The sequence below is a fragment of the Fusarium pseudograminearum genome, chromosome 1, assembly GCF_000303195.2.
Source record: "Fusarium pseudograminearum CS3096 chromosome 1, whole genome shotgun sequence".
Classification (NCBI taxonomy): domain Eukaryota; kingdom Fungi; phylum Ascomycota; class Sordariomycetes; order Hypocreales; family Nectriaceae; genus Fusarium; species Fusarium pseudograminearum.
This window is the reverse complement of record NC_031951.1, coordinates 6,603,202-6,615,187: the sequence shown is the minus strand read 5'-3', so window position 1 is coordinate 6,615,187 and position 11,986 is coordinate 6,603,202. Positions and strand designations below refer to the sequence as shown.

Genomic DNA, 11,986 nt, shown 5'->3' with positions numbered 1-11,986 from the left:
GAGCCTATTGCTACTGCTGAGCCTATTGCTACTGCTGAGCCTATTGCTACTGCTGAGCCTATTGCTACTGCTGAGCCTATTGCTACTGCTGAGCCTATTGCTACTGCTGAGCCCGCCGCCGCCGAGACCGACGTTGCTGAGCCTACAGCCGTCTCAAGACTACAAGCTCCATGGCCTTCCACGGCCTCCCGGCCGGCCGCCGTTCCAAGACGAGGAGGAGGGCGGCCTCTGGCCACCACTAAAGACTCTATTTCCGTCGTGCAGACGCAGCCCCCCTCCCGCCTAGAACGAGCGCCCGACATCATTCATGGCTATGATCTATCAACTGATCCTTTTTGCTCTGTGTATCTCGAGTAGCTCTGCTGAGGGCATCCGAATGAACGACTCCGTTCCCAGTGACGACGGCGCCGTGTCTGAGATTCTCCTTAAGACTGACGACACCAACAACACCAACAACACCGACGTCACTGCAGCAGGCGCATCTCTCAACCACTCCCGCTCGTCTCGCCTACACTCCCCGGGACCCCTCCCCTTCGGGTAAGGAAGAGGACCAAGGAGACCGCTCTCGTTCCATCGCTCGTCGTTTCCCTACCACTGCGGCACCCACCCCCCTTGACCTGAGTCCCGCTATCCGCGGTCGCGAGATCCTGAGTTCATTCACATCGCCGACGACGACGACGACGAAAATCTCGCCGAGTATGACACTCTTGATGCTGCTCCCATCGAGCCCTCTATCGTTGAGACTGACACTGCTGAGCCCATTGTCGCTGAGCCCACTACAGCCGAGTCTATCATCGCTGAGCCCACCGTCGTGCCTATTCTCACTGAGCCCATTACCGTCGCTAAGCCCGCCATTGTCGAGCCCGAGTTGCTAGGCCTATTATCGGCGAGGCCGCCGGCACCAAGCCTACTATCGTCGCGACCGCTCCCACTGAGCCCTCTACTGTTGACGGTGGTCCTACTGAGCCTACCATCATCGAGACCACTCCCGCTGAGAAAATTACTGTTACATCTACTGAGAGCATCCGACGACATGCTGAAACGCAACAATGAGGAGATGACAACCACGCTTACCGAATTGCTGGCACACCACAAGGACGAGACAACGGAGACCATTCATGAACACCCATAGACACTCATCCACGAATAGGGACAGAGATCTGACGTTGCATAACAAAAGATGGACTGTTCCCAGTGATAACAGCGCTGTGCCTGAGATTCTCCTTGAGGCTGGCGACACCAACGACACCAACGACACCGAAGTCACTGTCAGTCGGGACGTGGCAATGGAAGACCCTGGATTCATTCACATCGCCGACAGCGACGACGACGATTTCGCCGAGATCTCTACTCGAAGGTCAATCTACGGTAAACTCATCATGAGCGGGAGCTGGAGTGGGCGCATCAGAGACCGTTGTAGTGGTGGCAAGTTACTCCCTTTGGCGGCGGCCGGTGGCCACCAGTGAAGGCACCCCGTTTCCATCAATCGTGTAGACGCAGCCCCCTACCACCTGGGACGGATACCTCGCCGGCGTTGGCTTACAATCATGGCCATGATCTATCGGATGACCCTCTTTGTTGTGTACACCTCAAGTACCTCTGTTGAGAAGGCATCTACCAGGCATACTTGTCCAACTCATGTACGTTTCTCATCCCGGTGGGTACTACCGAAGCTCGCAAACACGGATGCTAATAATGTTACAGGTCATGGACTCGAGAAAGACACCAGGCACAACCGCCGAGTTAGCATGTCAACGCTCTCGACGGCTCCAATTTCCCAAGACTCAGCCCCGCGACGAGCCGACCGAGCTGGCAGCACACACTCCGACGAAGCCTATCACGTTCATATTCAGAAGTTTTACGACGATACCATGCCATCACGCGAGTTGGGCCCGACCAGGTGTCCAATATCGACATACACACGAACTGTTCTGCAAGACGGAGGGCGTGAATAGTTCTGGTGCAGCCACCAAGTTGGCCATCATGCTTTCACTCAGCAAGCCAGTGCGGCTTCAAGTCATGTACTGAATATCGGCGCGATGCTACCAGTCAATCCCCCGCTTGGTAAGTGTTTCTCCGAGACCGTAGGCATAGACAATAGAACTAACGCTGTGTTCCTCGTAAGCTTCCTTCGGCTTGGTAAGCCCGGACACACATTTCTCGAAACTCACGACAAAGTCTGTCAATGAAACCGACTTCTAGAAGGTAAATGGACTTGCAGTTTGCGAAAACGTACGAAGCTGATTTGCCGCGATGCCAGGGACAACGACAACCCGACCCCAAATCTCCTCATCGACGAAAAAGTACAAAGCTTCGATCTTTTAGGCAAGGCTGGTGACAACGGTCACGAGAGTTGACTGCCGATTTTCGACAGCTGTCTACTGCCCAATGCGACTGGGATCACCAAGATTAGGAAGAAGTTCTCGATACTTGGCACCACCACTCTCGGAAGCGCGAAATTGTTACCCAGCGAACTCTGTTGGAAGAGAGGTTCCCAAAGGAGGTCAACTGAGAGACCTACCTGGCATGTGAAGGGCATACCTGAGGCCATCGGTCGGATGGACGGCGAGTATCATCAGGTGTCGGAGATCTGATTTCTTGCTTGTCTCTGTCCTGGTAGACATGCCCAACTCTCCAGGGGGCAAATCCAGCTGTGGCACCCGCGAGCCGCTCCCATATCAGAACTACATCCTCTGCGCGTTCGTGTTATCATGGCAGACTAGCTGTATATGGATCATTTGGGCCTTGGTCCAGTCTCCACGTTTGGTTGCTTTTGTCGCCTTGAAGCCGTTTGGTGCTTGTCCTGTTGTCTTTGAGAAAACCTATACCATGAATACAGCGGTTTGTGGGAGGCACTGGAGGAGAGAGACGACTACAAGGAGCGTTAAAGGCCTCAGCGAATTGGGAAATGGGATCAGTGGCAATGAGGTGTTGCTCCCATGACTCGGCAGCCGAATTTTCCTTGCTGAGAAATGGCGTCGCGGAGGGAATGGTCTGTTGCAGCTGGTTCTCCTGCAAGGTCGTAAGCCACGACCAACATCTCTGTCTCCGGGGCATCAGTGACGCGACCACTGTCCGAAAAATCACAATGGAAGACGCTGTACTTGTTTCATTTCCAACGTCGCTGATACTACTCTCACGGAGCTGTCACTTCAACCATCGACGCCAACCTCGTTGAGCAGCTTACTGCTAGCAGGAAGCCGGCCTCTCAGCGCGGATATCACAACTCGGAGCCATTCACAATGCCGGACTCTTTCCATCATGAGACCCTGAAAAATGGATCAAACTACTGACTTTACTGGCCCGAATACCCGAAGAGAAAGGTCAATCGGATGCTGACTGAGCGTGTCGCGGAGTGATGGTGAGGTCAAGGCAAAGTATGGCGACAATCACCACCTCGTGAGCAAGAAGAGGCATGATCACTTGCACGAACTACGCTTACGTGATCTGACAGAGTCCATTCCGTTCATTCTCGATCGCGAAAAGGATTTTCTCATCAAAGCCTCCATCAATAAGCCGCCCGGAGGTAAATGTCGGGCCCGGGAATCCGGGTAATCGTTCTCGGGGCGGGTATCCGGTATTAGAGACTAGTGAGTACCGGGACACTGACGGCTTGGAATACTGTTCTTACTGACCGGATATTATAGAGAAAGGCAGTTTTCATACCATAACGAGAAGTATAAAGGGTCGCGACGGGATGCGTAGTTGAAGCACATCACCGACATCGACACCAAGACCAACATCCATCGACACAGCTCCAGCGTAGCTCATCAACATCTACAACCAAAACTCAACATCCTCGAACCCTTTACGAATCTACTTTATACGCCACTGCAAACATGCCAAGCAAGATTGTCATCATCGGCGCCGGCTTCGCAGGAGTCTGGAGCGCCCTCTCAGCTCAACGCCTTATCAACCTCAGAAACAAGGAGAAAGACATTGAGATCATCGTCATCGCACCCGAACCATGGCTGACTCTGCGACCACGTCTCTACGAAGCTAATGCTTCAACCATGAAGCAGCCCCTCGAACCACTTTTCAAGGCTGCTGGCATCACCTTCCTCCAAGGCAGTGCCGAAACTATCGACACCGACTCGCAGACAGTTCACGTTCAATCTTCTTCAAGCGATAACTCCGATGTTCATTTCGATCGACTTATTCTAGCAGCTGGAAGCGCAGTTGTACGACCCAAGAGCGTCGCTGGTCTTGATCAATACGCATTTGACGTTGACTCTCTCGCCGGTGCTACCAAACTCGAAGCTCATCTCAAGAATCTGGACTCCGTTCCCGCCAGCAAAAGCCGCGACACTGTGGTTGTTTGCGGCGGTGGCTTCACCGGTATCGAAATGGCAGCAGAGCTCCCCAATCTCCTCAAACACATCCCGAACCCCAATGTCATCCTCGTTGAAAGCGCTTCAGATATTGGCCCTGAGCTCGGAGCAGGTCCACGTCCCACCATCATGAAAGCCTTGGGGGCTCTCGGAGTCGAACTCAAGCTTGGGGTTGCAGTTACTGCTGTTGATGCCAATGGAGTACAGCTCAGTTCCGGCGAGCGCATCGATACAAAGACCGTCATCTGGACAGCCGGCATGCGCGCAACACACTTAACCCAACAAATCCCCGGAGCAAAAGACACACTCTCTCGTCTCTACGTAGACCCGGATCTCCGCGTCACAGACTGCAAAAACGTCCTTGCCACAGGCGACGCCGCCCATGCCGCTGCTGATACAAACGGCCACATCGCCCTAATGTCCTGCCAACACGCCACCATCCTCGGCCGTTTCTCCGGCCACAACGCAGCAGCAGATTTACTCGACGAGTCAACCATCCCGTACTCTCAGCCAGGATACACTACATGTCTTGACTTGGGGCCATGGGGCGCACTGCTAGCTCACGGATGGGAGAGAGATGTCAAAATTACAGGAATATTAGCAAAGCAGGCGAAACGGTATATTAACCAGAAATTGATCGTGCTGCCGCTGGATGCTACTGAGGCGATGAGTGCTGCGGATCCAGCTGCGTATAGTATGGAGAGTCTCTACAAGAGTATTTTCAGTGCACTGGGATGGATATGGTGTAATTGGGAGGTGAAGTAGATGTCCTTTACGGTGTATTTCTTTCTTGGCTACTTTCATAGCGTCGCTGTATTAATATTTACTTCATTCTTCTCTAGTGTTGGATCGAAACAAAACACAGTCCAGGATGTCAGATGCAAAGCTGCACTCACAAGGATGTCCATGTCCCACCCCCACACGTCAGTCCTGTACTGTCACGTCAACTTACATACATGTCTCTTTACCACGTACCTGTTACTACATCTTGCCTCTCACTGCATCTCACTAGTACCTCTCACTACCTACCTACCTCTTACCATGCACTACTTCTCTCTCACCACTACATCCACTATCTAAATAAAGCTACTCTCTGTCTCTCTGTTCCCCGATCAATGCATCTACCCGCCCATCTACCACAAAGTAAACGAAACAATCCATCAATCACAACTCTTCATCCCCTCAGAGAGAGAAATAAAACCCTCATTTCAACGGCAGCTTGCATCTTTCGTACAACACCAGATCTGCTGTCAAAACCACGGCTCATCCTTCCCCTCCTCTGAAACGAAACATTACACAAACACAAGACACTCACATACATAGTAGATTAATCATCAATAAGCCATTGCATGAAAAAACGCGTATCTTGTCGTCATCATATGAACCCAATAATAAACCTGTTATCTTCGTGTCCGTCTTCGTGTCGTGCTGCCCAGTTAACAAATACAGATAAAGAGGGGGAGAGAAAAAGTACATCATGGAGGGTCGCGTCGTGCCGCACTCAAAGGTAACACAACATGTATCAAATCAACCCATCCTGTGCCTCGCTTGGATGAACCATCTTTGGGAATACAAGTTCAAGGGGAAAACCCTTTCACAACATCTGTCAGTAACATTCACAAAGTGAGGGGTAAACAGTAAAAGTATTTTAGATTTTTTTTTATTAAATTTTTTGGGTATCTTTCTCTTCTTCGCCTTGACTTGATTGATCGCTGTCCAAGTTCAACTCGACAGGCCATTACTATCGTCCCCTTGATTTCCACCTCCAGCCAAACATGGTTTGTGCACACACACACACACACACACTCATGTTTCCGTTGTGACAGGTTTCCCTTTGCCCCAATGTCCGGGGACTAATAAGTTGTTTGTCTATGCTTGCACAAGCACAAACAAAATGTCGTGCACATATCCATCCAGACCGAAAAAAAACAATGAAACTGTGTAAAACCAAATCAAACTCCAGCGAGTCAAAGAGCTTGTGTCCTTTTGCTCTTTGCGCGCATTGTTTCTCCTGGTTTCCCCCCATCTAAAACTTTTTGCGCTTGTTCGTTATTCCCAGGTTGGTTTGTCCCCTTTCTGTTCAACGCCTGTGTTTTTCGTACTTTGCCCAATTATGTACAAAACTTTCTAAAACAATAAACAATATGTGCAGGTCTCTTCCATGACCAAAGGGGGTATGTTGTTGTGTGTGTGCCGTCGAGGCTATATCGGGTTCCATGACCCAAGAAACAATAAATGAAAAGGAATGACATGAGTCGGGGTATCTCTGCAAAAAATAGCAAGAAAAAAAAACATGAAAAGAAGATAAAACGCCAAGCAACCCCATGAGAGCTGGCTATATCATCCAACGACTTCTAGTTTTTGTCTAGTAGTCATTGCGGTCGTGGGTCATTAAAGTCGATCGTTGAGATCGAGAGGAAGAAGTAACTTTCGCAGGCCATTAAGGTCATTGACATCGAAAGCAAATTACTTTCGCAGGCCAACTTTGCCCGCGAGGTTCTTCCAGAATCGTGCTCCCTTGCGCTCCTCGCTGTGCGTCCGTAGCATCACCTCGTCCCGTTGCATGGGTCCTACAATGTCCTCGTCGCCTCGGGCGGGGAACTTGCCATCCGCGTCCACCAGCCGGGGAATTGCGCTGGGCAGTCCATCCTCGAGGCGCTTCCATTGCATACCAGCAAAAACATCGTCCAGAGGCGGGGGTCGACCGAGGTTGGAACCGCCGCTGTTGGCTCGTGCTCGTCCGCGGCCACGGCTTCGGCTTCGTGAACCGCTTGTTGAACTGGGGGCAGAGCTGGTGGCTTCCACGATCTGGGCCATGAGTCCGTCGTGGGTTGCCCTCCATCGCTTCTCGATTTCGGTCCATTTGGCCTCGGTAAGACCGTAGATCTTGCTCGTCTCGCCGTAGTTCTCTCCCGTGCGCACAAGGTGCTTGGTGTAGTTGCATCGCGCCGTGTCCCAATCCTTGCGCAACTGCTGGAGGGTCTCCATGTTCACAGTCTCGGGTTGATAAGGCTGCGGAGTAATGGTAAAGTTGGCGTGACCAAGACTATCAGACCACTCGTCGTACTCCAGGAGGATCGATGGAAGAGGGGTGGGAAGCTCGGGGCTGTTGGAGCCAAAGCGGAAGGATGATACTGAAGGCCTAGTGCTCAGAGATGGTCGGGGAAATTGTGTTGTAGCAGAGGGGACTGGCGAAGGGACCTCGGTGGTGGTAGAGGGTGGTGCGATGGTTGGTGATTGGAGAGGAGACTCTGGTGGGGGTCCACAGAGAGGGCTGGTCATTAATGGCGGTAATAGAGGTGTTGTGGCCATGCCTCGCTCTCGCTCAAGGTCGGATTGCTCGACAAGAGCTTGCGCCTTTTCAATGTCGATGGGCGCGGGTAGGTTGATACTCTCGGTGCTTCCGTAGTAAGATACTGCAGGAGTAGGGAGTCCAGTGTTTTCCAGCATGCGATCGTGGCCGGGTCGGCTGGGGGCTGACATGGATGACGATCGGCTTGAGGGACCTCCAGACAGGACAACACTCTCGAGGCTAAGTTCGGTGCTGGGCGACATCATGGGGTTGCCTCGGCGGCCGTTTGGTTTCCAGAGCGACATGTTGGGGAAGCGGGCACCAATGCGTGAGGTGAGGCCGGCAAAGGGTGATTCGCTACCTGATCTCTTCTTGCGGGAGCGCTCGTCGATGGGTGTGTCACCATCACTCAGAAAACCCATGTCGTAGTCGATATCGTAGTCGCCAACAATGTTGCCGTCAAACATGACATCCTCGGTACTATTTCGGGGCGCATATGGTTCATCGCCTACACGGGAAGAGGCTGGGTTAGTAACTCGAAACGATTACGAAAGTGGCAGCAAGCCAAACACGATTCCTTGCGAAAAAGATATGACGGCTTGACCAGACGACAAGACAAAAAAGACATACACAAACAGTCGTAGAGACTAAACTGATCTGAAGGTGCAAAACTATGACGGTCGGTGTTGTCCTCGTCGTGCGTGTTGAGGTGTTCAGGTTCTAGAGGCTCTTCTTGGACATCGGGGAGTGATCGCATGGGTGGTTTTATGTGGACGGATTGCGTAGGTGAGATGGGGCTTTCGTTCAATTGCGGTGGCAGATCGAGAGAAGAAGTCGAGCTTGACATGCGAAAGTGGCCCTTTGCAGGGGAGAAAGTCGGAGTAAGTGGTGAAGCAACATCGGATGAGGACGAGTTTGTTGTGTAGTAGACGTAAGAGAGGTCTGTCTCGGGGCTAACTTGTTGTACCTCCCACTTGCGTCGATCCTCCACCATCTGCGGAAGCAGCAAAGGCTTGAGCCTGGGCGACATGCCTACGGTCTCGGCCGTTGGGACGGATTTGAGGAGAAGTCGAAGAAGCGAGCGGGTTCCGACTTTTTGGTATCCTCGTAGTTGTGAATGTGTGATATTTTGGTGTTGAAAGGTTTGTTATGTTGAAAAAACAAGAGAAAGAGGAAAACAAGAAAGTTGGAGGGATGCCTCGGGAGGTAGTGGATGTTGATAGTCTAAGAGGCCCGTAGTGACACCGCAGCGGGCCCCAGGAGGGTTTAGCTCGTTTGCAGGTACTTTGCGCTGTCTGTCGGGCCAGGTGGCGGCGGATCCGGGGACCGGGGGGTAACTGAGAGCAGAGGGACCAGGGTAGAGCAAGCGGGAAAGTTGTGTTGCTGGTAGTGGAGGGTGGGCTAGAAGAGAGGAGAACAGGGGGGGAAGAAGACTAGAGCCAGAGGTCAAAGGTGCGAGCGCGGGGCGGGTCCTTTCCCAAACAAGACTGGGCGCTGGGCTCTGTCCTCTGTCCTCTGCTTGCAACTTGTAACTTTTTTTCAGTCTGAGAGCGAGAGCATAAAAAAAAAGAGGTGGGGTTATTCGGTTGGGCAGGGAGTCAACTAGGAAACGGTTTCGTATAGTGGAGTTTTTGTTATTGTCTCTTTTTCTGACGAGAGCAGAGAGAGAGACAAGAGAGGGCTGTGTTTGGTAGAGTCAAAATAGGCTAGTATATCCGTAGACTGTTGTTGCTGACTCTTGTTTTTTGTTGGAGTGTTGATGAGTCGACTCAAGCAAAACAAGTGTCAATCTCTGGTTGCTTTTTTGACTTTTGTCCGGTGCTGGTTGGTTATGTCCTCGTGAGGCGAGTGTGACTCGTAACAAGCGGCAGAGGGGAATCTAATTAATTGATAGAATAATTAATTGATTGATTGATACGGATAGACGAGAGAAAAAGCGGGATCTACAAGTGCCGGGGCATGACCACTGTAAATATGTAGCATCATCAGGTGGTTGCAGCAATATGGGATGAGTAGACTCTGCATCCGGCGGCTGGGGCAATGACGGCGCGGCAGAACGAGTGAGTACATACAACAGTCATCAAGTTTGTTAACTGGAAAAACAAGAACAAGCGCTCGGCCGTCCACGTGTTATTGAACCGAGGAGGGTTGGGCGCGACTACATGAGACTGCACAGCTGACGTTTGTTGCTACTCTAGAGTTGCTGTATTGAACCGCGGCTACAGGTGTGTTTACCATTGATGGACGGATGTGTCTGGTGATGGGTGGAAGTGGTGGGATGACCGGTGAGGTTGCTTTGGTCAATATGTTTCTATTGTTTCTCTGCTACTACATAATGATATCCCCGTAGACAAGTGATGAATGAACAGATGTTCTGTACCGACGTTGCGTCCTCAACACATGCCATGCCATGCAGTGTCTGTACATACAAAAGAGGGAGTATAGAAAGGTGCGTTATACCTCGTTCGTGGTGGGCAGGGATCAAAAAGGTTGGCTGACGTTCAAGGTTCTGGCCATCAAAGGCGGGGGAGAGATACCTCAGAAACCTCAGTCTGTGCCTCTTGTCGCGGCTGAATGTTAATTTGTCTCTCTGCAACTGCAGGCGTGACGTGGGAATAAGGTGATGAGGAGAAGCAATACACAAAATTCATAGGTTGTCCTGCTGTGACACTGTACCAGCAGCTTACAGTGGACACTTACAGCACGCACAGGATCAGTTTACAGAGCCTTTCTTCAGGGCATCAGGCAAGTGGGGCCGTTGACAGTAAACCAATTGTATTGAGGGTGGTGGAGAGAGGTTGGGCCGAAATGGCCAATAGAAACAAGAAGGCGGGCAGTGAGAGAAGAGGCTGGCTGTTATTGAGGCAGACTCTATGATGTGCGCAAGGGAAAAAACAGCCCGTGCATCTCTTGTTTGTGGCTCAGATTTAGTGCTGGAACTGCCGCGATCGACAAAGACTCAATAGCTAACTTGAAACAATAGCTCACGGGAAGAGACATTCAAACCACCACAACAAAAAGTAAAAGAAAAAAGTCAAAAATCTCAAACAAATGCAACAACAAATGGGCAAGACACAGACGAACGATGACATTTTAATGAGGGAACCACTGCAACAGAACAGCCATCCATAGTCAAGGTGTAACAGGGATCTACCATGAAGCACAAGTAGATGGATTACGAATTATCAAACTTGCTAACCAAAAGTCATCGATGATGATTCCATTCTTTGTCATTGTCTGTGTAACCACGAATGTCGTCTTTTTATGCAATTTCACTAATTTTCATATTATACTTCTGTGGCTCAGACGTTGAGAAAAACCGTTGCTATCCTGTGTAACTAACAACCAAATGGGAAAAGACTCTTCAAGTTGCATTCCAGTACTCTATATCCGCAGCTTACATAGCTTCTTGCCATTGGATGCAAAGATCAGCGCTTCTCCAAGTTTTTTATTTGTTTACTTTCTGCCGTATGGCTAATATTTTTATTTTATTTCCCGGTCCCATCAAATTGACCTCATGACATGTTGCCGATCTTTCTTTTTTTATTCTTCTATTTACTGCCAACAGTTGTGACTCCTCTCGTTCGTAAAAGTCCCTTTTTTTTAATTGTTCCCACTCTCGGTCAGATCAGAAAATGTGACATTGAACAAGGCCCCCAGTTCTAGCCCTGCCCTCGTAGGCGCAGAGAAGCCGGTGACAAGGATAAGAGAGAACAACAGCTTGGGCCTTGGGCTTTCATGTGAGTGAGGAGCCAGAGTCCCCCCAGCCCAGCAGGGGGTACGTAGCCTTGCACATGACTGCTGGGCTGGGCTGGGCACCGTTTGTCTGGGTCGGCCTCGTTTTTGCAAGCCAGTGGGATTGGACACACAATCCTTGCCCCCAGATTTGATTCAAAGGCGGTATCCCTTTTTTTTGGTGGTCTTCTCGCTTCGCCTGTCACCGATGATCAAAAACTCTAGAACATTATTACTATCTCGCCTAAGCAGCTCATGTCTCTCTTCGGAACCGGAAGCTCAGGCCGAACTATTGAGCTCGCAATCCAGACTCCATATCCAGTCATGGATGGTCCTCTACTACGCTACTACCAATAAGATGGTATGTACAACTTGGATTGGGGGACAAAAGCCGCTGACGGATACAACTCTATTCTTTTTCTTGATCTGACTTGGTAAAAAGCAATCTTCAAGTGGCTTGAGAATACCCAAACTTGTTGAGCTTGATGTAATATTACGTCGTTGTTCAGAGTATACCTCTTTACTTGCTGAGGCCAGTAACTCGGGTTAGTTAATTGCTGTCGATCACTTCCTTCGCGAGATGAGAAAACGCACTGGACTTGTTTCCACGAGACAACTCCTCCTCCGC

The 11,986-nt window shown here is 50.7% G+C and overlaps 5 protein-coding genes across 5 annotated transcripts, besides 4 other annotated features; 4 read left to right on the top strand and 1 right to left on the bottom strand.

Moving 5' to 3' along the window:
* FPSE_09797 (uncharacterized protein) lies at nt 1–1,132 on the top strand (the record flags this gene model as incomplete). Its single annotated transcript, XM_009262914.1, has 3 exons — nt 1–342; nt 474–537; nt 645–1,132. Coding segments are annotated over 3 exons (894 nt in total), but the record flags the coding sequence as incomplete, so codon positions are not given.
* Nucleotides 5–109: a microsatellite.
* Nucleotides 1,119–1,466, top strand: FPSE_09796 (uncharacterized protein; the record flags this gene model as incomplete). Its single annotated transcript, XM_009262913.1, has 1 exon — nt 1,119–1,466. The coding sequence occupies one exon, from the start codon at nt 1,119–1,121 to the stop codon at nt 1,464–1,466; it is 348 nt and encodes a 115-aa protein (XP_009261188.1).
* An 81-nt stretch (nt 1,467–1,547) lies between these two features.
* On the top strand, nt 1,548–2,028 carry FPSE_09795 (uncharacterized protein; the record flags this gene model as incomplete). The annotated part of the gene is made up of 2 exons (XM_009262912.1): nt 1,548–1,640; nt 1,705–2,028. The coding sequence occupies 2 exons, from the start codon at nt 1,548–1,550 to the stop codon at nt 2,026–2,028; spliced, it is 417 nt and encodes a 138-aa protein (XP_009261187.1).
* Nucleotides 2,029–3,839: 1,811 nt separating this feature from the next.
* On the top strand, nt 3,840–5,096 carry FPSE_09794 (uncharacterized protein; the record flags this gene model as incomplete). The annotated part of the gene is made up of 1 exon (XM_009262911.1): nt 3,840–5,096. One exon carries the CDS (start codon nt 3,840–3,842, stop codon nt 5,094–5,096), a length of 1,257 nt encoding a protein of 418 aa, XP_009261186.1.
* An 873-nt stretch (nt 5,097–5,969) lies between these two features.
* Nucleotides 5,970–6,005: a repeat region.
* A 111-nt stretch (nt 6,006–6,116) lies between these two features.
* Nucleotides 6,117–6,137: a microsatellite.
* A 660-nt stretch (nt 6,138–6,797) lies between these two features.
* Nucleotides 6,798–8,653, bottom strand: FPSE_09793 (uncharacterized protein; the record flags this gene model as incomplete). The annotated part of the gene is made up of 2 exons (XM_009262910.1): nt 6,798–8,131; nt 8,254–8,653. The coding sequence occupies 2 exons, from the start codon at nt 8,651–8,653 to the stop codon at nt 6,798–6,800; spliced, it is 1,734 nt and encodes a 577-aa protein (XP_009261185.1).
* An 850-nt stretch (nt 8,654–9,503) lies between these two features.
* Nucleotides 9,504–9,539: a microsatellite.
* Nucleotides 9,540–11,986: the final 2,447 nt, after the last annotated feature.